Source organism: Pocillopora verrucosa, chromosome 7, assembly GCF_036669915.1.
Source record: "Pocillopora verrucosa isolate sample1 chromosome 7, ASM3666991v2, whole genome shotgun sequence".
NCBI classification, from domain to species: domain Eukaryota; kingdom Metazoa; phylum Cnidaria; class Anthozoa; order Scleractinia; family Pocilloporidae; genus Pocillopora; species Pocillopora verrucosa.
Window position 1 is genome coordinate 17,236,235 of NC_089318.1, and position 26,987 is coordinate 17,263,221.

Here is a 26,987-nt window from a genome sequence, read left to right on the forward strand (position 1 = left end):
TCTTTTCTCCCAGATATCTTTTACAAGCTTAGAGAAAGAAGAATATAACGCAATCTCCCAGTGATTTACACGAGAGGAAGTCAAAGGTCGCTTTAATTTTCCCCTGAGGTGGCCGGCTCACCAGGAAGAAAAAGGAGATCGTTCGGTCCAAAAACGTTTGTCTATGGAGATTATCATGCCAATAACTGAGAAGATTGTGGCCTTTGGTTCATCAGTGACAGCATTAAATTATTTCAAATCTGTATTTATCAGTCCAAGCGACACCAAAAATAGTTCCTTTGTAATTTGTAAGCACTTTCTTTGGCATTTTATTGTCAAGGGAAATAAATTTCAAGGCTCAAAGCCAATATAACGTTCGAGCACGTGAAAGACTTCCTGATAAAAGCTAAATTTTTTGGAAATTGATTGTGATGAAATCCCTCTTCCATTTTCTGTACTGCAGGGATACTGAGTAGTTCAATATCTCTACTTTGTGATGATTTTCTTGCGAGCCGTACAAATTGCTATTATGGCGACTGGGTTTTACATGTAGTACTGCCGCTGACAAGATGCGATTTCTGCTCTCAGATTCTTAGTGATCACGAGCGTTCAATCGAGGTTTTTTTCTCTTTTTTTTTTTTGGTTGTTTTTACTTAGAATGCGCGGGAATCTGCTGATATCGAAAAATGTCAGTTTCTCGTCTTCTTTGGGGCGACCGATGGAAACTTCATGGAGAAATACAGCGTCACACCATCGTGACAACGTACATGTTTATGACAAATGACCGGTGTGAGGATAGTTTCGTGTAGATCAGCCGACTTCAATATGTTTTAAATGGCATTCAAGTATAACAGTGTCTCTTCAGAGGACTTTGGATCGCTCAAATTCCCATGAAAGAAGGTGCAGCACTCGGAATCTGGATGATATGCTCACGATTTGAGGTATATATTTGTAGTCTTCTATGAAGGTGGATCGATTTTTTTTAAAGATGACAACCTGAGGCGAAATTCTCTTCTGGATATTGCTCAAAAGATAACATTCTTTCAAAGCCTTGCATGTTTCATTTTTCTGAAACATTTGTTGTTGAGAACATTAGATGTAAACATCGCCAAATTATGCAGTATCTGATTTTTGAGCTTCGTTCGCGAATTGCCCCTATGGAAAGTAAAGGCAGGCCCGCAGAGATTTTTACATATCTAAAAACTAGAAAATTATAACCAGCTAGGTGGGTAGTTTCTGTTCCAGAATCCGTGCACTTTTGAAGAAATTTAGATAAACGTTTTCCCTGTTTTACCCGACAACAAAAATGACCGGAAGTGTACCGAGATAAATAATCTACTGGTGTGCTCACATTTACTCCCAGGGAAAAATAAATGTATCAAATCAAATTTCAATCAGAAATCTAGAGAGCTAGCGATAACATCGGTAACATTTATTCAGATAACGCCATTGCTATGCTTATGGCCCATCACAAACATTTATGTTAAACAATTCAGTCAATAATAAAATCCGTATACGAAAAGAAGAAGGTTATAAAAACTAAAGTAAATTCACAAAAATTCAAAGTATCTAGGAGGCAACGAGAGGCTTTCCACAGTTTGTTCTAAGAGGACCTTTTTGAAGGTTTCGGTGGAGAGAAGGGGAAAAGGTAAGATAATCTTAGAACACGTACATTTAACACTAAATCACTTTCATTCTCTGACCTCGGCCGATTCAGAAGTTTATAGGTGACAGATCTTAGAGGTCCTAAATAAGAACGATATTGAAGCCTATTAACCTAAAGCATAAAGCTAAATCATTGAGCGACTTATGAGATATTTAAAAAACCTTGAAATAATGCAAACAGCCTCTGTACGTCTGTTGGAAAATATCAACTACATGTGACATTTACTGATCTGCGATTCGATCCGTGCAGCTGTGCTCTTAACTTCCTAAAGTGGTATTTGGTACAACCGTAAAGCGAAGAGTGACAGTAGTTCAGTTTGGATAACAGAAAGGCGTGCGCTACAAGTTTAGAGGACTTCTTCATTCATATATTGCGCATACGTTACTGAATGTTTTGTTTTGTTTAACCCATTAACTCTCAGAAGTTATTAACATGAAACTTCACCCTGTAATATCCATACATTAATCAGCAAAGAGGTAATGAGAATGTTCAAACTTATCAGGTAGAAGCTGCTATCTAGATCTAGCACCAAGTTCTCATAACTAATATACAAGGAGATGTGTAGCAGCTACAGGGGAGAATTAACAATCAGATCTTGGGAGTGAAAGGGTTAAGGGCTTTAAATTTAGATTTTTCAAAAATTACTACGCAAAAAAAACAAAACAAAACAAAACAAAACAAAACAAAAACAGCAGGGCGAGAAAGGCCGCCTCCATACTCCCCTAATCAGTTTATGAAGTATGCTCATTAACTTGGACTGTCGGTGATTCGAGCTCTGTAGGCATGCGGCATCTAATTCATTGTGGTCTTCGATCAAATTATAAAGCTGGCTCCTCCTGGATTTTATTTCAGCTCAGAGAGCTCGCTTGGCCATAGTTTCGCAGGTTGGTCACAAAATGTAAAGACTTAGTAGAGCCAATCCGTCATGCAATTTGTTACAGTCATGTCGAGAAGTTGACTTTTTGATTATTGATATTTTACTTTTAAGGCTGTAGTGCGGAATTAACTCGATTGCGAACTAATCTCAACCTAAACAAACAAAGTGTGATCCACAATGCATGTAAATGAGTGCTTTTAATTTGTAGCCAAAACCATCTGTTTCAGTTTTGGTGTAGAATGGATCATTGTTTATTCTCTCTTTTTCCTCCTTTTTTGCCTGTTTCAAAATTTCTCTGAAACATTGAACCTTTATCAAAGTCAACTTAAGAATCTAGCTCCGTAATTCTTTTTTTGCCTCTAAGGCTAGAGCACGGAATCAATTAGATGGCGACCTAATCTCGACCTGGAGAAACAAAGTGCCATCCACAATGTAGTGCTGCGATAAGTTCCTCATGAGATATGAAACACTTAAAACCTATTTCTATGTTTTCTTCTCTTGTAGGCCTAGTAAAGCTCGGAATATTCTCTCCTATGAGCTCCGCAGTTTTATTATCTCTTTTGCCTGGTTCATCCTGTTGATAAATCAATGTGAACTTCACTTTCATATTGAAATGCCAAGGTAATATTGCGTCATATTCACCTTTCATTATACTAATGAATACCGACAGGTGAGTATTCTTTGCATCTCCAATTCCATTAGGGCAAATGAGTATTTTTAATTTGTACCCATAACCATCTGTTTGAGTTTTGGTGTACAATGGATCACTGTATATCTCGTCTTTATCCTCGTTCTTTGCCTTTTCCAAAATTTCACTGAAACCGTCGATCTTCCAAAGAAACGCGTTTGTATGTTTTACGTTTGACAGCTGTAGCAGTCCCACGGCGTTTTTCAAAGCAGCCATTGTCTCATTTAACAAAGCCACTGCGTCGTCGAACTTATCCTCTATCTTCTCCAATTTGTTCTTTGCTTCATTGGATTCATCTTCTGTTTTATTTAGCTTAACACAAGCGAAATCAAGGTGGACTCTTGTGGCTGATTCGAGATGAGACTCCACTTCCTGGCGTTGGACCTACTCGAAAAGTTAAGTCTTCTCAAGACAGTTTTATAGGTCGTTTACATAGACAGACACAGAGCTCTTGTTTAATAACGATATCAGAACTTGTGTACTTCAAAAACTCAAATGTATGGGGATGAAGTGTTATTACGACTTATTAGAACAACAGCGCTGTTGCTGGTTGTCCTTCAGGGCTTGTTCTTCGGATGTTCAAAATCGCGTACGGCCAAGTGCATCCTCGGAGACCCAGGGGCTGTGAGTCGATTTCAAGTCAGGACGGAAGAGCCTCTGGGGACATTGTCTTACAAGACTAGTTCCAAACGGTCGCAGTCATTCTGGCATCTGATTGGTGCCAGAAAATCTTTGTGTTTTTCTGCCCAATCAGAGTGAAGTGTGCTCTCGAGTCCTTTCGTGTGCCACGGAGATGTACAAGAAGCTTAGTTGCACGCCTTGTTTGTTTGGGCCGTGCGACGAAGCTTTTTCTCGAGGTGAAAAATTTCGGTCTCAGCACACAATGTAAGAGAAATCGATTAGCCTGCTGCCGATTGCCTTTGTCATGGGAGCAGTTGAAAAGATTAAGCTCTTTCCAAACCCCATCGGTAACTGTCCAAAAACATCTCTCCCTCCTACAATGTTCTCGAGGTTTTGTTCAGATTTTAATTCGCTAACCGGAAACACAGCCAAGCTTTCTCTAGGCGCTTACTGGAGGTCGTCCACGAACTTAACGTTCTCTGTAACCTTGGCCATATTGTGAAAGACTTTACTACTGTGTAATGGTTAAATTTTGGCGCGCACAGATATAAGATATATAAGACATACCTGCGTGGCCCGTGCGACGAAATACCTGTGATACCTGCGAAAGTATTCAGTATAATTTCTGGTAAGATTTTCGCGGACAATCTAATCAGTTTCTCTTACAGTGTGTGCTGAGACTGAAACTTTTCACCTCAAGCAAAGCTTCGTCGCACGGCCCAAACAAACAAGGCGAGCAACTGAGCTTCCTGCACATATACGTGTTAAAACACACGAAGGGACTCTAAAGCATACTTCACTCTGATTGGGCAGAAAAACACAAAGATTTTCTAGCACCAATCAGATGCCAGATCGACTGCGACCGTTTGGAACAACTCTTGTAAGACAATTTCCCCAGGGGCTCTTCCACCCTGACTTGAAATCGACTCACAGCCCCTGGGTCCCCGAGGATGGGCCAAGTGCCAAGTCCAGCCAAAATTTTCTAGTGGAGCAACTTTAATTCAAGAATAGTATCCTTGGGAATAAGGTAGCCTTTAAGGTTTGAAGACAAAAAATTGGCTTGGGAAGGGGATTGTGAGGTGGTTACTTTTCACGACTGCTTTCTTTGGACTTTTTTGTCATATTCAGGTTTAGGCTCAAACGTTTCAGAAACTGAAAAATTACATTTTAGCAGAACCTTTTCTTTTAAAACCGAGCGCACGGAACACCATTTAAGACACCTGCTGAGCGCTTGTTTTTTTTTTTATCCGCGAGCGTGCAATAAGTGAATACTGTGATCGGTTTTCGGTTCAAGATTTCCTGCTTCCATAAATACCTTTAAACGTCTTACACTAATTAGAAACTCTAGGAATTTCTTCTCTAACAAGGAATAGGCATTTTTATTAACTATGCTTCGAACTGCAAAACTCACCTTGATGGCAAGAAAACAAGGATGCATTTCGTGAATTCACTTTGCTAGCACCTGATTTTTGTTGTTGGATTTTTACAATTAGTGACATGAATTCATGAAGGCCTTACAATGATGTTCTCACCTTTTCCTTACAACTCATCGGTGTATATGGACAGGAAATCCACGTTAGCCGACACTTGTCTTCAATGTGAGTTGAAACCTGAATCATGTCAAATAAAGGAATAAACATGTTAACAGAAGGGATAGCAATCCTCTCTTCTACCGTAGATGTATGAATTGTTTTTGGAAAATAAAGTGTGATAGTATCCATTCCTTTCATATGATGTCGCTTATGCATCAGCGAGATGAGAACTGTATTTACTCGACTACAGTAATTATAAAAATATTAAGGCGGGGAAACGCACTTACGGTAGTAACATAAAAAGCTCTGGGGTATTTTGAAGTACTTTTTTCCCTATGTGCGACGTTTATCCGGGGAATGGGGGAGGAGGGGGGGGGGCGGTCATGGGTGCAAACAAGGCCCACCTACTCCGTAATATTTTAGCTGTTAGTCACATGTAGTTCCCCGTATCCTTAATTCCTCGTTTTAGATGCTAAGAAATGCCATCCTCGAAACAAAGGTAACTGCCCAAGAGAAAAATGTGTCAGAATTAATAAGCGAAAAATTTGGAAGAGAATGGGTTTCAGCGTCATCTTAAAAAATACCAAGGGTGGATCTGGCAAAGAAATATATAGTTCTCCATTCGTAACTTGGAAACAGGGTTGCAAATAAAAGATGTTAAAGTTCACACGGCAACCAATTGGACAATCAGACATAGTTTGATGCTAGACCGCTAATTAGTGATTATATGAAAGGACCCCTTGTTGCAGCGTTTAGATCCCCCCCTGATAAAGGCACTAGACAGGAGTGTCGAAACGTTGGGTCTATGAATTGTAACTTCTTCGGTTACATTCATTAAATCTGCAAACCAGAGTAACATCAAACCATGTAAGGGTTACAAATTTTCGATTTGTTTACGACCTGATGGAGATCACTCAAAAAGAAACACCTACGTTTCTATATTCCTACGTGTTATGAAAGGTGATTTCGACGCCATACTGCCGTGGCCTTTTCGCTGCAACGTCACATTTACCCTCATTGTTTTGACAGTTTCTGAAATGACAAACATGCCGGGAATCTATGGATAACCAGTGATATTTTTCCCTTTATATTAGGACTTCATCTATAGAGTTAAACCTGCCGTTTTCCTTCATTCCAGGGGATCACTTGTTTCCAGCGGGTCCGGCTGGTCCAGGGGGTCCCTAAGAACCATTGAAAGACAAAGTAAGTTCAAGTTAAGAAATAAAGGCCAGGAATGTTGGAGCCGTGACTGATAGATTTGTTCCATTAAAAGACGTTGCACTAGTTTGATTGCTTTTATTCTACTATTAGTTCCAAAACAAAAAAAAGCGTCGTTAGAGGTCGTTAAAGTGATTATTTGTCAAGCACAGAGCGCACATTAGATCTACTTACTTCTTTCTAGTAAAATAATCGGCACCAAGTAAATAAAAAATTGTATTTACATAGATCTATAATTTGGTTAGACTGAGTCTTTCCCGTTCACAGATGCTAGTTTAACCCATATCTACGATGATTTGTGCTGTGACTATTGAAGGCAACTAATGTTTTGGAGTTATTGATCACTAATCAAATCTCACCTCTACAATAAATTCCGAGAATAAGGGATTAAAATTCTCAGTTCTAATTAATTATCACAATATGTCATCTTTGACAGGCAGGGGATTATTCGCGTGCCTTTGACTTGTCCTGCAGACAGGGACTGTCTGGATCGAGACCAGGTATACGTTTTCATTTTAAGCTGTGATAAAGGACGCAATACACGAAGTTGTTGTTGTCCTGTTCAAGAAGGCTTCAAACCTACCCGATTTTTAATCACTTCTCCTGTGGATTTAACGCAAAAGCAGCTCCGATTCAGTGAGATAAAAAATGAATGCATGTTGCTTCCTCTTAAATTTGTGTAAAACTTACTTCCACGCAATCGTCTATGTTTTTTCTGACGTAAGTGAGAGGGTTGATTAATTTTCTTCTCTATTAATTAATGTCTTTATGTTCCGCGGAGGAATTGCGTAATGGAACGAGTGTTCACGTTTTAAAGATTATCTCTGTCCCTTTTAGGATGTTTTTCCTGACAAAGCAACAGAACGGAAAATTCTTTCTTTTGCTATCAAATGTCCAAGTGAAGGCTGTGAATGGACTGGAGAACTTAGGGAAAAAGAGGTGAGCTTACTTCGACTCATGTCGCAACTTAAAAAAGAGAAAGAAAAAGCCTTACTTATGAGTTGCTGGTTGATCCAGATCATTATGCTGACCTTTTCATATTCTAGCATTAAGAGATCCATATCTTAACAGATTATTCATTCAACTGAACCCTTTTCTTAGTGTGGTTGTGACAGAATGAAACGCCATTCTAAGTGGTCCACTATTGATCTACTATTGATCATCAACCTCATAACTGAATAATGCATTTTTCTTACAGGTTCACTTGTTTTCTTGTCCATGTAAAGTTATCCCATGTTGGAACGAAAGCTGTTTCGTGAGAATTCAAAGGCGACACCTTCTCTACCACGTGGCTGTCACATGTGAGTGGAGAATTGTCAAATGCGATCACTGTAGTGAATTACAACCACAGTGTCAAATTCAGGTAGATATTTTATGAATTAGTCTTTTAAGATAATGCGTATTGTTGCCTTGTCAATAGAGTTATTCACAATTACTTATTGGTTTTGGAAACAAAATCTCTGTGTTAGAGACTGAATTACTTTCAGGTTATCGATATCTATTGGTTTACAACCTGTCACTGTGGAAACTGTTCGACCTTGTACGGAACGGCATTAAACATAACAAAGAGATCTTCGTCACCTGTTTTTATTTTATTTTTACTTTCTCTTCTTGCTACATCTTATCTCCCCCAGGATCATATTCATCAGTGCAGTAAGTTCCCAGTTACTTGTCCAAACAACTGCAGCTGCTTAGTTCCCAGGGAAAGGGTAAGAATTATTGCTATCATTTTAACAGTTTCATTACAATTAAATTTTTTTAGACTTTGAACCTACCCCCAGAAGAAGGAACGCAAACTATTCTCGTGACTTAAAGATAGGTTTGCCGTGTGTGTTTGTCGCAGATCCGTTTTAAGAACAGTTGGAAATCAGCAATTTTCTTTCCCGAGCACAAATGCCTCTCAATCAGGGGTAACCATTTAGATTGTTTCCTATGTTAGGGTGATCTTTTAATGTTAATGGAGCCTAGTGGCTCTGAGTGGATGATGAAAGAGTAAGTTGTGTATAAAATATAGTAGAAAAAGATAAAAATTTAGAGTAGCGATAACACGTCAAAATAGTTAAGAATACCCGTTTTAAAAAATCGTTCCGGTGATTACAGAGATGAGCGCGCTCTGGTTGGCCGAGGATTGCGCTAGCTATATCTTGCGATAATCACCTCACGCGAGGTATTTACAGAAGGGGCGCTCAATTTCAAAATGGCTGCCTCGTGTTTTGTCAATGTCACCGAGGAAGTGGTAAACGCGATAGAAGAGAATTCAGTTCTTGTGAACACAAATGATGCTACTAACCTTGGTGTAACACCTGTCAAAAGACAGATTTGAAGCTTTTGCTGATAAAATTAAATGAAACTGTTAAATTCTAGTGGAGACTAGCTGCTTATCTCGATACGAGTGGTCACAACATTTGTAACAGAATGGTTTCAACAACAAAATTAATTTACAACAAAATTTCAAAGCATCTGAGCAATTACACTAAAACACCTATTCGCCTCAGACTCGCTGAATAATGTTGAATGATCCTTATGACTTTTTTCTCGGGCATTATTCAACAATATTCACTTCGCTGCCGGCGAACAATTTTTAAATATTGTATTAAAACATAACCATTCGAGCCTAGATTTATATCTGCTAATATCAGCCGATCAAAAGCTTCTCGATTCGAGTCGACATCACCGATACGTCTGCCTCAGCGCGAAATTTTTTGACAAATCTATCTCCAGAAAATTGCTTATGTGAAATTGCTGTGCAACCAAGGACTCTATTTTGGTCACTTACTGTGTGAGCCTTGTGCCACCTTTTAAGATAAATAAGTAAATAGAAAAATGGGAGATGGAGAAATGAAACACTACCAACACGTAAAGTCAATGAACCTTAAAGTGGGTCACGCTTATGCATTGCAAGTTCATTGGTTTGTAATTGTAATATTTAAGAATTTTCCTACAAACTTGAGCTAGGTTTGAAATCAAAATTCTTCTTGATAGATTGTTCATTTGTGTTGTGGTTATTAGTTGCCCAGTTACAGTAATGCTGTTTGTTCGCTGGTTGTTCAGCGTAGGTATCGGTTTCTTGATTTGCCGGCGATTTTTCCAGGTTCCACATCACCTTGAGGACGATTGTCCATTGTCAATAATTCCCTGCCCACATGTCGGTATCGGATGCAAAAGGGAGTTATGGAAGCCAGCTCTGATTTTATCAATAAACTTGTTATACGACTTTCTTTTCAGATATTGCCTTTTTTAGTTAACGATATATATGTACAATAGCTTTTCGTGTTTGGTTCAATTCCATGGTTAGGCTTTCAAATCACGAAAAACGCAGAAGTGCAATGTCTGAGACCGAGAAGAGCTGATTAGTAATGTTTCTAGGTCTCAATGGAATGGTATCTCTGACGTTTGATGAAGAAAAAAATAGGCCATTTTGACTTAGGTTTTCGGCCATTTTACAGTTGACGGTTAGTAGTTCGTGTAGTGTGATCGTCCGGGTGAGTGTAGTTCTGAAAAGAACTGTTGTTGGTGACTGACGTTTCGACTACCTGTGCGGTAGTCATCTTCAGAGTCAAGTGAAGAGTAGTTGTCAGTCGATGATGTTATAAAGTCTGGTCTGTTGAACGTGATTGGTCTGTTTAGCCGTGATGTGATTGGCTGGAAGACTCGTGTAGAGTTTGTTAACAGTCATTGGTCGGTTTCGATCCGTCTGTTGTTTGTCGGTCTGTTTGTCGGTTTGTCCACGTCGTTAATGAGTCGTTTGTAAGGTGCTGGTAGTTGTTGACATTTGTTGAGAGGCTTCTGTTCTAAGTTAGTAAACCAGCTTTCCAAAGTCAGTCGTTGAAAATAGTTTGTACTGTAGGTTAAGCATTTAGCAGAGTCCCAGTCGATTCTGTGATTAGTTTGTCCGTGATGTTCACAGGCACAGGTATTCGAAACGTCAGTCACCAACAACAGTTCTTTTCAGAACTACACTCACCCGGACGATCACACTACACGAACTACTGATACCCCTGGGTTCAAACCATTTACTTTACTAGTTGACGGTGAATTTCTTATAGTGACAGAATGCCTCGGCTCCATTTTAGGAATGTTGAAAAAAAATTTGGCTGGGTATTAACCCCTGGCTTCATTGAAGGGTGAAGATAAACTCTCTTGATTTTTCGACAGTTGACGTTTAACATTCGGGTCATTTGACGGTTAATCCCAGAGATATTCATGTTACAACGGTGGAGAGTTCAAATTTGACTGAGAAGGACAACTCTGTCAATGAACATGACGCTTTCTTTTTTAAGGTTCGACGAGAAGAAGTGGAGTCTCATCTTCAGGATTTCATGAAAATCCATCTTGATCTGGCTTGTGCGAAGTTAAGTGATACAGAAGATGAGTTGAAGAAAACTCAAGATAAGTTAAACGACACACAGGAAACTACAAAAACTTTAACAATGAAGCTTGAGACACTTCAGGGACGGTTTGAAACAAACATGGTGATGACAAAAAACGAATCTTCTATTTTTCCCAAGAGGTTTGTTTGGAAAGTTAGTGACTTTAGCAACATTTTGAGTCAAGCTAAAGCTTCAGAAAGAAAGCGAATTGAGAGTGATCCATTCTACACCGAAAACTATGGCTACAAGCTAAAATTAAGAATTTACCCCAATGGTGCTGGAGCTGCTAAGAACAATAACCTATCAGCTTTCTTTGTTGTAATGAAAGGTGAATACGATGCGATTCTAAACTGGCCTTTTAAGAAGAGGGTTAGATTCACACTGATTGATCAACAGGATGAACTACGCAAACGAAGAAACATTACTAAGGTGATAAAAAAATCGGACGCCAAAAGTGACTTAGAAAGGCCCACAGTTGAAAATGAGGGTCGGGGGCGTCGCAATTTTATATCTCACAAGACACTTTATTCAAGGAGATACCTTGTAGAAGACACGCTGTTTATTCAGTTTGAAATTGGTCCGGCTCAAAAGGTGACTTTTCCTTCTTATACAGAGAGTGATGAATCTGATTGATCCGTGACTGATAGATGCCGTCATTTTCAGTGTAGTGCATTACAGCACTTTAATGATTGATCCAGCCGTATCAAAATTGATATAATTTTTGTGCCGCAAAAAAGGCCAAATTTTGAAGGTTTTCTGAATAAAGGAATTCGAAGGATGTAGTCTAAGTTACTTAGCCTGCCCGTAACGTGATCAGGCACATTGATCATTATAATTAACCACGTGTAGACAACAGTTTAAATTAGTTGACATCTAAAGAAAGCCATGAAAATATGAAGCTATGTAAGACATTGGCCAATGAACCCTTTAACGCATTTTGGTCTGAGATGAGACAAACTTTAGGGAAATGCTGATACATTTAATGGAAGCGTTTAAATTATCTCTCTGTCTCTCTCGATCGGTCAAAAGATGTTTTGAACATCTTGGAGGGGAAATAAAAACCCTATACTTCAGTTATTTTCTCATCAATTTTTTTCTTGCCACTTTCAGTTTAGTTTTCTAGATGCCTCTGGATGGAATCCAGGAGCTTTTGTCTCTTTAATTTCTTTCTTCAGTAGACAGCGCTTTTAGTAAAGATGATTTTTTTTCCTGTGAAGTGGAGTTTTTAATACTGCAATGGATTGTTAGTTTCCCTGATTTTTAGTTGACGTTAGCACTCACGTTCTTGTTATCAGATATGTGTAGTAACAGGACAGCGTTAAATTCGTTAAATAAAACATTCAAACTATCTTTAAATGAGTTTTGATTCGTTTAAATTTACTGGCATGCGCGACGCTGTATGTAAGTTCGTTCGAAGGAATGATGTGGGAAATTGAGTATGTGGATTAGTTGTCCGGTCAGGCTAACTTTGTTCCTTAACACTCTACAACTTGTCTTGCCTATTGCGTGTTAAATCCTTTATCCAAGTCTTGGCAGTAATCCTTTAATTACGTTTCTGTCACTCAAAAGGTAGTTTCACCCTGTTGAAAAGCACAGTATGTAAGAAATGAAAAGAGTGTGAGGCGACCCAACGAGTCAACAATGAAACAAAAATAATCCTCCTGGATGTAAATACAACTTGAACCGGACTTTCGGCCAATAGAAACTAGTGAAAAAAGGAAGGCGAGAATTTAGGGGATCAGGGCCATAAAATATAGGGCAGCCGTTTTCTGACAACCACAACGTTTTTCTTTGTTCGCCTTTGATTCTAATTACACACCTCCACTGACCGGAGGACTAAAACAAGTTAGCTCGTGTACCACCATTTCAACGCATTGGACTGTGAGTCATCTCACGTAAAAACCAGCTGTGTTAGCAATATAGATTATGACATTCTACAATTTATTTTTTCATAATGGTAATACTACAGTATTTAAATCATGATAAATACCTCTTGGAATTTCTCTACAGTAACAGGAGCACTTTCATTGGGCTGGACTTTTACGTGATCCTCGCGATCATTTCTCATTTAAAATTTTTCTGGTATTGACGCACCTATATTTGTTATAGCCACAATAATTGTTCCTAACTCTCCTCATGCAAAACCATCTCTAAGGGCTTGTACTAATTTAATTTTCAAAGCCGATTTTTTTCACATGAATGCTGAAAGCATAACCCCTAAAAAAGAACAGAAGTGTGATACTCCTTCGCGAGTAATGGCAGATTTCCACTTAGTGAGAGCGAAATAGAAGATCATTATAATGAAAAAAATTCATACTATGACCCACGTTGAAGTAACGCTTTGGCAGACGATTTCTACATTTAATTAATTAATGGTAATTAATGATTAATGGTAAGCACCCTCACTGTTCCACTTGACTTTCAACCGAAATTTCCGAATTTTTTGCTAAATGGTAAGCACCCTAGCTCTCTTAGGGTGCGGTTACACGAGGCTCTTTTTATCGTGGTAAGTGACCCTTTTACGACGGGAGACTGCATTTCGTTAGTGTTACCAATATTTCTCCGGGGTAAATTTCCCGTGGTAAATATTTATGGATACGTCAAAACGATTACACAAAGTACCCATGACATTAAATGTGGTGGTGTCTTGATGTCAAAGGTGTAAGAGCCAATCATGATTCTCTATTTGAAACTCGTACGTAACCCCAAAGGGAAAATGGTTTTCCTTCGTGACATCTCTTTCAACGTCAGTAAAATCAGAAATCCAGTGTAGCCGTTGGTTGACAAGGGATGCTAAAAGTTAGATGTGTTACAGTTTGGGATAATCTACCATTGGAAATGCCATTTACTGTGGTTTGTGTTTTTCCCAGTCAGCAGACAAAGCTGGACATGGCCCCAAGTTATCACGAGGGAAGGAGGGGGCAGTGGTTGACAGAGTTAAGAGTCACCGAAGGAAACATTTTGCAGCGCTTGTTGACATTGCAACAAGGTGCATTTCAGCATCTGAGGTTCTCAGTCACCAAATCTTTTGCACAATTAACTGCCAAAATGTGTTAGAGTCAACTCGCTTCAGGCATGAACTCACTACTTCAGAGACTCATGAAATATTATTTTGCGTTCGACAAAAAGGTAAATGCCGTTTATACTTTTATTCATCAGCGTAAATATTGGAATCAGTCGCTAGTAGCAGAGTAGAATTTGTTTACGATAAACCTGAATACACCGGCAGGCAGCTGCAAATGGTAATAGTATTCGTGCTTCCAGCCTAGAACACTGTACGTAAACTATACTTTTACAAATTAGCTTTTCTGTTTTAACATGACCAGTCAATGAAAAAATTTTGGGCAGGAAGTTTGAAGGCATTTTTAACTGTCCAATCTACAGAAACTGGCACCGTCACGCAACGTATCAACATATCGTAGTTAAAAGAGGGATCCTCAAATTGCTAATCGTAAATCCACGGCATAATACTGGAGTTTGTTAGTATCTTACATCTGTTAGTAAAACTTCGGTTGCTGGTAGCAATAAATGGGAGTTTACTGGATTAGTGGATAGTGGATTTAGTGGATTTTCATTGCATCGACGTAAATTTTGACATACTTTCAATATGCAATTGCAGACAGTTCTGCCTGAGAACTGGAATTTGTTTAACTGGTTCCTTATTCATCCAAGAATTTCTTGCATATACAAACAGAAAGCGAATGTTTACGCACGTAAATAAATACCCAGCAGCGTGTGACTCAATATTAGGTCTTAAGACCTAATTATTCCCTCTGAATCTCCAAAACTAAGAACTAGACAAATCTAGAATTGTCTAGACATAAATTGATAGTTTTGCTCTGTAAAAGCTCACAATAAATGTAAGTTGAAGGGTTGTAAAGGTTACTATTTTCAAACTTAACTCGTTTTTGTGAGAGTAACAAAAACTCAAATTTATTTCAAAGTGTTTACATGTACTTCACTCAACTTTTCTTCGTGTATTACTGTAGTGGTTAGCAATTGCCTACATAGCCTTACTGCGAATCGCAACATTGGTGACAACTATTACAAAATAAAGTGATAACCAACCTGATCATGGTATTGTTGTGGCAAAACAAAATAATATCGGCAAAATGGTATTCTCAATTAACACAAAGTTTACAGTTACAGTTAGCTTTGTCGAGTAAAACTGTTGGCTACTGGTGAAGTTTTTATGATGACGAGAGGTCATCTAGGTAAAGGTAACATTGGTGTTTACATTGGTAGAAATAAACGCAAAAGACACTCAACCTCGTTACCAGGGTCCTCTCTTTCCCTTGTGGAATCAGTGACCACGTGACAGATACTTTGTTCTCGTATGCAAATAGATAAATAAATAAATAAATACCGTAGACCCTGACAAAGTGTGGGGAAATCCCACACAAAAAGTGACTTGAAGTCGTCTCCCAAATGCAGAGGACTACGGTAGCTCGTAAATCCTTCCCCCCGCTTGTAGGGACAGTTTCCTGTCAATGTGGTTTGCCAGTTGGACTTGGGGTGGTTCTGATCCATACGGCCGTTCCGGAATACAACTATGGATGTCGCATGAGTTGTATTTTTTCCATCGGGGGTTTCGTCATTGACATCTGTGTTGTCTGCCGTTAGCTGAAGAAACGGAGTAAACGCTATATTTGTCAGTACAACAGTGCCATACTCGTCCGCTTTAGCAAGTACATCCACTGCAAGACTAAAATTAAACGATCATTAAACAAAAGATAAAATACCTGTAAAAAGTGAAGTGAACGTTTTAGACAGCCTAAATGATAAAAGGTTTGTGATAAGAGAGGCCGAGAAACAAATTTCATACTTGTTTATAAAAAGACAAGGATTTTTTTAAATTTTCAAGGGTTTCTGAAGGATTTTTCTTGTCATGTGATAAGTCACGTAACGGCGCTTTACTGCTAAAGTTAAACCAATGAAGCAATTATTTTGAACCAACTGGGTATTTGGTCCAAAAATGTTGATGAGGGTGTCCGGTCTACAGGTAACATAAAAGGTCATTACCAAGTCAACACTCTTCCATCATATGGACTTCTAAACGGTACCAGAGGAGATGGATGGTGCGCCAAATTAAATGATGACGAACAGAAGCTTCACTCTCTACTGAAGTGTGCGCTGTTGCAACTAAAGGAAAAAAACCATTGGCAGTGAATGGGCGATAGTGGACGATTGACCAACTGATTAGGATGCTAAAGGCTCGGAAGCGGTAAGATTTGGGCCATAAAGTCCTTCTAAGCTCAAAACGTCTAACATTTTATGGTGTTCAATTGTTAGATTCATCAATAAACGGTTTGAGCCCAGGAATAGGAGGTTATTGTGCAGTTTGATCGTCCGGGTGAGAATAGTCCCGAGAAGGCCATTTCTTTTCTTAGTTAGGAACCAGCTTTCTAGCGTAACTCTCTTTTTTATTGCTGTAGGTCAAATGCATCGCACAGAGTCCCAGTGGACAGTGTGATTCGCGAGTTGATTTTGCGTCGGTGGAAAGAACACGTTTCAATCTTGGCCCCGGTGTTATGACCCCTGCTGTTCAAATCTGGAATAAATGACTTGTCAAACGTGTTTGTATGCATCGACATTACGTTAATGAAACTATTATATTCATCAAAATTAATCTGAAAGGTAAGCTAAATTGAAAACAGACTTTAGACACATAAGGATACAATTGTAGTAAGGAAAATCATCGCTTTTCATCAATCATACTAATAATGATGATCACAATAAAAATAGTGGTGATAAAATTTTGGTAAATATAAATCCTATCTACATATTCTTGCTAAAAAGAAGTATTTTTTACATTATATGGACAAACATCATGAGTAACTAAGACAAAAGTAATGATTATAAGTAAAATACTAATCATTTAGATATATTAATACTTATCTACATCATGAAATTTAAATCGAACAAGAATGATCTATAACAAGAAAGTAAAAACGTCAAGAACTACGCCTGAAAATAGTTCAAAACTGATAAAATACTAAAAAGGTCACAATCGAGTTGCTCCCGATGTTGAGTGGATGTCAATGATAATATTGATGACGGTAACAACGCCAATAATAGAAACAATAACGATCATAATTTAAATCTCAGTTTTATGATCTTGGTGGGAATACCTTGGTTGCGACAGCTCAGAATAAAACCAAAAAATTAAACTCAAATTTACATTGATTACTTTATATGGAAACGTGCTATTGAAGGAACAAATTAAATCAGTGGTCTAATACTCCAAAGTAGCTTCCATATTAGAAAATATCTTTAGTGCACAATCGACCAATGGTCCTTTCTTCAATTTGTAACTGGGGCAACATTAATCACGGGGACTTTAGCCAGTTCGAGTAACTAATTACATGTCCGTAGGGAGCACTTTCACTTCCATCGAACTCACTACACCAACCATAACGACCAATTCATATCGCTAAAGATAAAAACAGAAATAAATACGGTGAATTTAAGTTCTTAGCTTCGATAGTAATTTAAGTACCACAGTCTTGAAACCGATACAATGAGGAATTTTATTGCCTCGTTGTTTCTAGGATCTCTTTTATCTCTTTGTTCCTCCTTGCTCTTTGTTATTTCAGCTAAAAGCAACTACCTATTTTCCCCTTTTTTTCTAATTTTTCTGAAAGGTTCCTGTACATCGCTCTCTAAAATCATTTCCAGTTGCTAGTACCACTATTCATCAGAGAATACGGAAACGACTTTGCTAATCCCTCCAGGTTGGGTACCTCTTCTTCCCCGCGCCACCCCCCCCCCCCACCCCTTCTTCCAATGCTTCGTGACTGCGTACAATTTATTTGAAGGAGGCGGTTATGCCGCAGTCATGGGTTATGACGAAACCACTACAAATAATGTCCTCGACGAAACTATTGGGCAGGGATGGTTCGATCGCCAGACTCGAGCGGTAATTCTAGAGTTTGCTGTTTTCAATTTCAATACAAATTTGATCAGTATTGCTTCATACTTTTACGAGACCATAGCTACTGGTGCAGCTTATACTACAAAGAGAGTTGAAACACTCAATTTGTACAGCACTGAGTCAGGAGCTCTGATGTTTTTCTTAATTGGCCAGTTTCTGTTTATGGCAATGGTCGTCTTTTACTTCATAGTTATGTTAGTTCACCTTTATCAACAACGCTTAGGGTTCAAGTCTGTTTGGAACATGTGTGATTTCTTCATGATAACTTTCTCCGTGGCCTCTATAGAATTTTACATGAACAGAGCTAAAAGCGTTTTCAGCAATATCAAATCTATTCAAGCAAGTTCACATGAAATCGTGCATTTCCACCCACCGTTAAGCTGGAAAATGCGTGTATTGCTGTAATTTTTTTTCATGGTGACAGTCAAGCTCCTGAATTTAATTCGTTTTAACCCACACGTAATATACTTGTTTTCATATTTTCGACTATCTATAGGCTATAAACTCTCGTGTGTCTTTTTCTTTCTGACCGCGTTTGATGCATTTGTCATGACAGGTATGCAGTTTTTTGGTGGTGTAGTATGAGAGTATTCCAGTTACCTTAATGCAGTCATATCGCAATTCCAATTCCTGTTAGGAAGAGCCTTCCCATTACAAGTTCTGCTGAGCGAGAAACCCTTTATTGGTCTGATTTTTGTCTTTTTATTTAGTATATTTACAATTGTATTCCTAATATATATGCTGGTCTCTGTCCTCAACGAATCATACGGCGACGCCAGAGTAAACGCAGAGGAATGTGCAGAAGAGCTTGAAATGGCACGTTTTATTGAGCAAAGTTTAACAAACATTTTCCACGAGGAAAGTAATCGGACTGAGTTTAAGTTGTTTTGCGATGAGACAACATTCTCCAATATGTGTCTTTCTGAAGCAGAACCTTTCTGTTTGAATTCTGAAAGTATCATCCAATGTACAGAGGAACGAATGCTTAATGTGGAGAAAAGACTGTTTTTGCTTTCAAGACGAACAGAAAACTTTCTAAAGGATCATTTAAAGGAGGAAAATTACTTCATGGAACTTTTTTTATCTCTGCTTGTCTGTCTGAAAATCAAGAGTTAAAAACCTGAATGCTGTCTTAATATCTCAGTAACAAATACATACGTATAGAAGCAGTCGAAGAACAAGGTTTGTACGGACAGGTAGTTATGATGACTTAAAACCGGCTTGATGGAGTACCTAACTTATTACATATTATTAGTGGAGTTTTTTTTAATAAGTGTTCTCCCTAAATAAATTAATTGAGGTTATTAACGTTTCTGTCTGTTAAATATCAAAGATAGTAAGGGTTAGACTCGGTCATCAAATAAACAAAGAAGTCTTTCGATTGGTCTCGTGTCCCCACTTCCTCACTCCAGTATCAGTAGGTCTGCACACTCTGTACTCGTCGACCTTTGCCGATTCGCACCCAGCCTCTCGTTAATTTACTTTGAGGAACAATAGCAGTTTGACACCTTTTAAGTGTCAAACTGGAGCCACAGTGCACAAAAATACAGCGTGACATAGTCCCTTTATTAGAGGCTATTCAGGCAGAGGCTCGCCAACATATTGATTTGTGCACAACAATCGAAATGTGAAGATGTAGAACGGCGAAAACTATAATGACCATGTACGAGGAAAAATTGGTTAAGAATAAAAGAACATAAGCAAGAACACAACTAGACAGAATTTTATATCAAGAATTAAAAGCTACATCTAAATCATTCCTTTAAGAAAGGGAGACTGTGTTGATTGAAAAGTGTCAACACAAGCTGCTAATTAACCCCTGCTATGGCTATTGTCGGTATAGATCCAAAGTAACTGTGTCTCTAAGCAGGAGTATATATTTATAGTGTGTTAAGTTTAGCAGAAACCGCAATGCAAAATTTTTTGTTTAAACTGGAAGCTCCTGTTTACACCTAAACTTTCGCAATATTCACATGTATTTGTCTAATATTCTCGAAAAATAGATAACACTCTTTTTATTCTTAAGGAATGATTCATTATTCGAACTTAGGCGTGACTAAAAATTTACGCATTTTTCCTACTTCAATTACTAATATTTCTAGTACACGCCTTTTCGTGGCCATTGCGAAACTGATTTTGACACTGATTGATTGTTTTTTTTCTAAAATGAAACTCAGCGGGGAAATGAAACCTGTCGTTAAAAATTAAGATCAGGAGAGTTATGTAAACAATATCAACATAACAAAAATGCTTTTGCTCGATTTCGGATGAAATAGCGACGAAATGAGGTTTCAAAGGCCTATAATTTTTCTACAGGTGAACCTGCCGACTTTTATATATGTCTTCTATGTACTTCTGCTATACTGAGAGAATCTTCAAAAAACATATATCCGTTCGCCTTATAGGTTCAAGTCTCGAGCGTGGTAATTATCAGAAGCTTAGCGAGTGGAGGCATGTTTAACTCGGGAAATCGATTCACTAAATTCAATGTGGTAAGATTCTCGTTTTAGCCAAGACACACTTTCAAGTTTATAGTAAGAAAGCATTTTTGTTGTTATTGCCCTTTTGCAAGACGATCCTAAAATCGTTGAAGAGTTGAAATAACTTTTTAAAGAAAAATTAGAACTTGGGTTAACCCTCTTACTTCAAGATCAAATTTGGAATTCTCCTTACTGCCAACCATACTATTCTTATGATGTTATTTCAGAGAATTTAGTATTGGATCAGCTAATTATCCCCAAATTGATATTTTATTTTTTCTCAGTTCGTGAGTGGGTGGTATTCTGCAAATCTTGCAATCTGATTGGTTCCGAGAGCGGGCAGTATTCTCCCCATCCGGCTCGCTCACAGCAGGCGGTATCCGATCCTTTGCGTGCGAGGTACATCAATTACGTCGTTGCAACTTTTCATTCACTAATTTGATACTTATCGTTAAAAAACTTTTCACTTTTTACGACAAAAATTAATTCCGACATGGACTCAGGCCACAGCGAGAGCGAGTTTTATTACCCTGATGAGGTAGAAAAATTCAGTGACGAAGAAAATATCGGTTCGCAACAGAAAGAAAACGAACCAAAGGCTCAGTTTACGATGGCGAGTGTGCAAAAGTATATTTTAACACAATGTCCAGAAAACACGGTGAAAAAAACAGAATACGACCCACACGATTGGAAAAGATTCTTTCTTGAAGTGGGCGAGGCCAGGAAAATTGAAGAAATACCGGCAGACGAGCTCAACATTTTGATATGTCAGTTCCTGAAGGAGATAAAAAAGAAAGATGGCAGATCGTATTGATCGGCAACGCTACAATCATTTCAAAGAAGCCTGCAACAATGTCTAAACGACAAGAACTCCAAACTGAACATTCTCAAAGACCGAAAATTCGTTAAGTCCAGGGAAGTTCTTCTTTCTAAAAAGAAACAGCTGGTTTTTGAAGAAGCGAAAGGAAATCGCCCTCATGCTGCAAAAGAACTATCCAACGCCGAAGAAGATTTGTTGTTTCACACCAGTGAATTCAGCGCTGAAAATCCTGAAGCCCTCCAACGTACAGTTTGGTGGTTATTGGCACTGCACTTTGGATTCCATGCCCGATAAGAAAGCAGGAGACTAAAATGGGGCGACATTGTTCTTCAAACAGACAACGAAACGGGTAAGGAATTTCTGATTTGGAAATCAGAAAGAGGATCCAACACCCGCCGCAGTAATGGTGATACACGAGCATTTAATCCAGGCAACAAACAACGAATGTTGTCCAGTTTTCTATTACAAGGAATTCAAGAGTTACCTTTTATCCCGTTTTACTTGGCCATAAATTATGGGCGACGACCTGGCATTAACATCTGGTACATAGGGGCACCACTCGGCAAGAACGAGATTGGTAAGCTGATGAAAACAGCTGCGCAATCAGCTGGCCTGCAGGGAAATTTTAACAACCACACTGTTCGAAAAACTTGTATATCTCGCCTGATGGATGCAGAGGTTCCCGTAGATAACGTCCCTCAATTAAGCGGGCACAGATATTTGAAGAGCCTCGATTCTTACAAAGCAGCGTCCGCCGACAATCAGTGGAAAATGTCCTTAATTTTAAGCCGCTCCGGCCAAGAAAGTACTCAGACTTCAACAATAAGCGTCCACGAGAACACCACTTTGCCGGCGAATCTTCCCAAAGATGTCAGTAAATCAGGAGTTTTCTCAGGCGCCTGCATTGGGAACATTGAAGGTTGAACCTTCACGTTCAACATTGCCCGTGAGAAAGAAGAAAGCACAAAGTCCGCGAAGCCCAAGAAAAGAAGAATCATCATCAGCTATGATTCCAATTCTGATTAGTTAACTGAACTTAATCCGCTGTCTTCGGAAAATACTTTCCTTCGGATCCTTTGACTTTTTTCATTGAAGATTTCATTATTGCAGAGTCATTTAGTTTAAATTTGTTTGCCACGCTGACAACCAGAGCTGTTGTTTGTTAAAAAATGCGCATGGGATTTGTCCTACGCGCTCTTAAATTGACAGGTGTCAGATCGTGATAGTTACTTTTAAAAAAATGTTTCGAAGTTTTCTTGGAAGCCTTTTAAATCACCTTTTAATATCATTACGCAAATAAATATGTTTTGATGAAACCTCTCTCTTTCATTTGCATTGCCCTTGTTTTTTCTACCATCTACTCGCTCATAAATTGTTCTGTTTATGGAGAATCTTGCCGTAATTACAGCCTTTGTCATTCAGATTCTTTTCGCAACCATTTGTTAAGTTTTAGAAAAAAATAAAAATGTTATTCACCAGCCAAGGTCGGTCCCTATTAGGAAAAACTGTGCCATCTGTCTTGTGTACCGCCCGAAACCTACGGCGGTATCCAAGACAGAGGGCACAGTTTTTTCCCAATACGGACCTGTTGATCCCTGCTGGCGAGCTGCAATTAAATAAATCGCAGAAAAGAGACTTGTAAATGCTCAGGTACATCCCAACTGATCTACGGAGCCATATGTTGGAAAAAGGTCAATTATCATTAGTTTTCACTCCCGGTAAGGAATCTGAACATTTTTGATTTAAGTTACATTTCAATTTAAAAAACCAAGTATTTAAATCGATGTAAAAAAGAATGTTAGGATATGCCTTTTGTTTTGTTGGATGATTGTTATTATTTGTTATTTTGATAAATATATCAGCCTCATCAGATAACAATGTCAACAGCTCTCAGCTTTTAGGTATCTGATGCAAAAAGATTTAAAGCGTAGTTAAGGAACGAGTTCCTATCAAACATTTATAATCAGGTGTGGTATAATGGACTTGAAGAAAAAAGCGACCTGCACATCGAAAAGAAGATGTCCATATTGGTAAGAATGCCTTGGTTACGACAGCTCAGCACTAAAAAGGTTTACTCAAAAGAGATTTATCTATTTCCTTTTTTTTAATGCAAAAAATAAATTTCGATGAAGGCTCCTGTTGCTAAGTGCGTAGAAAAATGAAACTCATAAATTATAAGAAACATATAAAGAGCCTTTTTTGAAATGATGTGACCTACCTATTTCTACTGAGTGTATTTGCTGCTTAGTAAAGTCAGTTTTCACCTTTGATGATCACACCATGTTGCTCACTTACTGGTGTGCTGAAAATTTATCGAAACAAATTCTTCCTATTCACACGTCTTAGAAATCACTGGATTTTTTAAATAGGACATTCATTATGACTTACAAATCTTAAAGAATAAGCTTGTTTATTTTCTTTTCACCGCAACATCATTAATAGAAACTAAAGGTTTTAAGTTCTGTCTTTGTATTTTCCCTTCGAGGTTCCTGCGAATCCCTTCCTAAAATCGTCTCAAACTTCTATTACGACTACTCCTCAGATAGTGAGGACACTACTTTCCCAAGCCCTCCCGGCTGGAAGCCTCTTCCCTTCGACACATCGTAGCCAAATGCTTTAGAAATGTGCCCGAAACCTTGGCGATACCAATCAGCAGCACAACTTCGCAACCATCCTATCCAGGCGGCATACAATTTATATGAAGGGGGGTGGTTATGCAGCTGTAATGGGATATGACGAAACCACTCCACAAGGTGTCCCCGACGAAACTATTGGCCTTGGTTAGCTTGATCGCCAGACTCGAGTTGTAATTCTAGAGTTTGCCGTTTTCAATGGTCCTCTTTTACTTCATAGTTATGTTAGTTCACCTTTATCAACAACACTTAGGTTTCTTCAAGTCTGTTTGGAACATGGTGGATTTCTTTATGATTATTTTCTCTGTAGCCTCTGTAGCATTTTATATGATCAGAGCTAAAAGTGTTTTGAACACTATCAAATCTATTCAAGCCAATCCATATGAAATCGTGCATTTCCACACAGCCTTGGATTGGCTTAATCTGAAAAATGCGTCTATTGCTGTTGCTGTTTTCTTGGTGACAGTCAAGCTTCTAAATCTAATCCGTTTTAACCCACACGTAATATACTTGTTTTCGTCTTTTCGGTAATCTATAGGCTATCAACTCTCGTATGTGCTCTTTTTTCTAATCGTGTTTAATGCATTTGTTGTAACAGGTATGCAGTTTTTTGGTGGTGTAGTATTAGAATATTCCAGTTACCTCGATACAGTCATGTCTCAGTTCTAATTCCTGTTAGGAAAAGCAGTCCCAATGGACGCTCTTCGAAGGGACAAACCCTTAATTGGTCCGACTTTTGCGTTTTTTTTTTTGTATATCCACAACTATATTTCTTATGAATATTCTGATTTCTATCCTCATACGGTGACGCAAAAATCAAACGCAGAGGAAAATGCAAATGAGCTTGAAATGGCATGTTTTATTGAGGAGCGTTTAATGGACATTTTCCACGAGGGAAGTAATCGAACTGAGATTAAGTTGTTTTGCGATGAGACAATATTCACCAACAAGTGCCTTTCTGAAGCAGAGCCATTCTGTTTGAATTCTGAATGTATTGTCCAGTGTACAGAGGAACGAATACTAAAATTGGAAAAAAAGACTTCTTGTTCTTGGTCGACGAACACAGTACATGAAGGCTGAAATCCTTCGGTGCGTAATTCGGAAAAGAAATCAAAAGATCATCTCCAAATGAGATGTCTTACTGTATAATTTAGCCCAGTTTTCTTTCATTTAAATTGTTTTTGCTTTTCTTGGAAGCTTAGATATTATTGAACGTTTTTTAGGTAATTGTATCTTATAAGTAAGGCTTGACGGAATATTTCCAGCACAAAAATAGCAAATGCAATAAACGACATTTTTTCGTGGCCGGAAGTCATTGTAAATTAGATGTTTATCTTAGTGTTTACATCATGAAAGGATCTACAATATTATGCGTATGAAGTAGCAAAATACTAACAGTGGCAAAACATGTGACTATAAAGAAAATGTATTGTTTAAAACACAGTTTTTCTCTCATATTGAGTACTGACTATTGGCTGAAGATGTCTGATATATGACATTTCATATGTCAGGCAGTCAAGAGTACTCCTGCATTTCTTTAACATAGTAAAACGGTCTTTGAGGTTCATTGACACCATTCTGTGTTGAAGTAGAGGCCGACGAGGGTAGCCGATATACTGCCTAATATATAAGATAAAACAGTGACCAAGTTTTTGCAATGTAAACCGAGCCTCCCTGCTCCAAAGGCATGCTTTTAACACTAAAACTCCCTCCGGCCAAGGAGAGTTAGCCCAGTAACTGAGGTGTGCAATACAATTAGAAGGACTGGGAACTAGTCCGACCACGAGGTTAAAAAACCCGCCATGTTATTTTGTCGCATTAGAATGAATGTTATTTTTGTTAAATTAAATGAGTTAAATTTAAGAAGAATTGTTTTGTTTCGAACTCCAAACTCTTTGGGAAGAACGTTTGGTAGCAGAGCGAGGTTCTCGTCGAGAATTACAAACATGGAACATCTGAAGAAAGAGAAAATGAGATCGAAGTGCTCGAGGGAGAAGTAGAGTGTTGGTTCTTAGTGGATGCAGATCAGCCCACTGTCGGATGCTTCACGAGGATGAACCTGAGAACGAGACCTCTCACATTGATTCTTCAAATAAACCAGACCTGACCAGTGAACCTGCAAGTGGAACAGCTGAAGAGGGGAAGTCTAGCGAGAGGACCCATATTACCACCACGACAATGAAACTCACTGTCCCCACTGAATCTGTTGGCTGCAGACGGTTCTCGTGTATCTGACCGATGTCATTCGAGTAAAAATAACACTGGAGGAAATGTGGGAGAGCGGAGCTGACTAGGATAACTTGGTGGAAGAAAGCATGGTCAAGAAGGCTCAACAGTGGTACTAAGAACTGTTAGCGCTCCGCTGTCTTCGTGTCTTTAGATGTCTACGGGCCGAAACAACAGTCAGAGGTATCACCTTACGTACCTTTGTTGATGCATCGCAAGAGGCATATGGTGCAGCTAAATACACAAGACACTTGTATGAAGACGGAACGGTCACCTGTAGACTAGTAGCCTCGAAGTCAAGGGTCGCACCTCTTCAAGCTATCGGTATTCCTTGGCCACTGTAATGGGACTACGACTTCCTGACAGCATCGAAGGCTTTCTGAACATACCGAAAAGTGAGTGGTTATTTTGGTCAGACAGCATGGACTACTTTATTGGGTTCGTGGACGGAGCACAAAGTTTAAACCTTTTGTGGCGAATCGTGTGGGTGAAATTCAGTCATTGACCAATCCAGAACAGCGGAGGCATGTGCCAACCAAACAGAATCTAGCTGACCTACTGACAAGAGGATTAAGTGTCTCTGCGCTCATTGAAGAAGATAGGTGTGGAAAGCTCTGGCGTTCTTGGTACAGAAAGAAACAGAGCGGCCAGAAAAGAAGATTTTAGTAGCCAAAGAGGAACCAGACACGGAGGTCAGAAAACAGTACCAGGAAGATGTGCAGGAGTGATCCTTTCTCTCCACAGTGAAAGAAGATCATTTGGATCCAAAAGGATATATTTCAGCTGGACTAAGCTAACAGGGGTGTCTGCAACAGTGGATCGTTTCCTTGAAAACTGTCGTTTACCATCGTCTTTATAGTGGAGCTCGCAGCACCCGCAGCCTAGCCCCATAGTTATACAAAATAGTAGTAACCCATAAAGCCGAAAAAAATTGGACTTGACA

General features: G+C 38.7%; 2 protein-coding genes and 1 pseudogene across 2 annotated transcripts in view; 1 reads left to right on the plus strand and 2 right to left on the minus strand.

Annotated features, from left to right (window-relative positions):
• Positions 1-26,987, minus strand: part of LOC131787205 (matrilin-4-like) — a 402,738-nt gene that overhangs the window by 288,198 nt on the left and 87,553 nt on the right. The window lies entirely within an intron of this gene.
• On the minus strand, positions 2,901-5,450 carry LOC136282186 (TNF receptor-associated factor 4-like; annotated as a pseudogene).
• On the plus strand, positions 5,843-11,584 carry LOC136282187 (TNF receptor-associated factor 4-like). Its single transcript, XM_066169508.1, has 7 exons — positions 5,843-5,862; positions 7,018-7,081; positions 7,419-7,520; positions 7,780-7,944; positions 8,216-8,290; positions 9,673-9,749; positions 10,777-11,584. Exons 1-7 carry the CDS (start codon positions 5,843-5,845, stop codon positions 11,582-11,584), a joined length of 1,311 nt encoding a protein of 436 aa, XP_066025605.1.

What these genes read in the sequence shown, in the direction of transcription:
- LOC136282187 (XM_066169508.1), top strand. Translation starts at nt 5,843, where the DNA reads ATGCCATCCTCGAAACAAAG. An exon ending in ACTGTCTGGATCGAGACCAG is followed by an intron (nt 7,082 to 7,418) that starts GTATACGTTTTC and finishes TGTCCCTTTTAG; the next exon opens with GATGTTTTTCCTGACAAAGC. An exon ending in GAGAACTTAGGGAAAAAGAG is followed by an intron (nt 7,521 to 7,779) that starts GTGAGCTTACTT and finishes TTTTTCTTACAG; the next exon opens with GTTCACTTGTTTTCTTGTCC.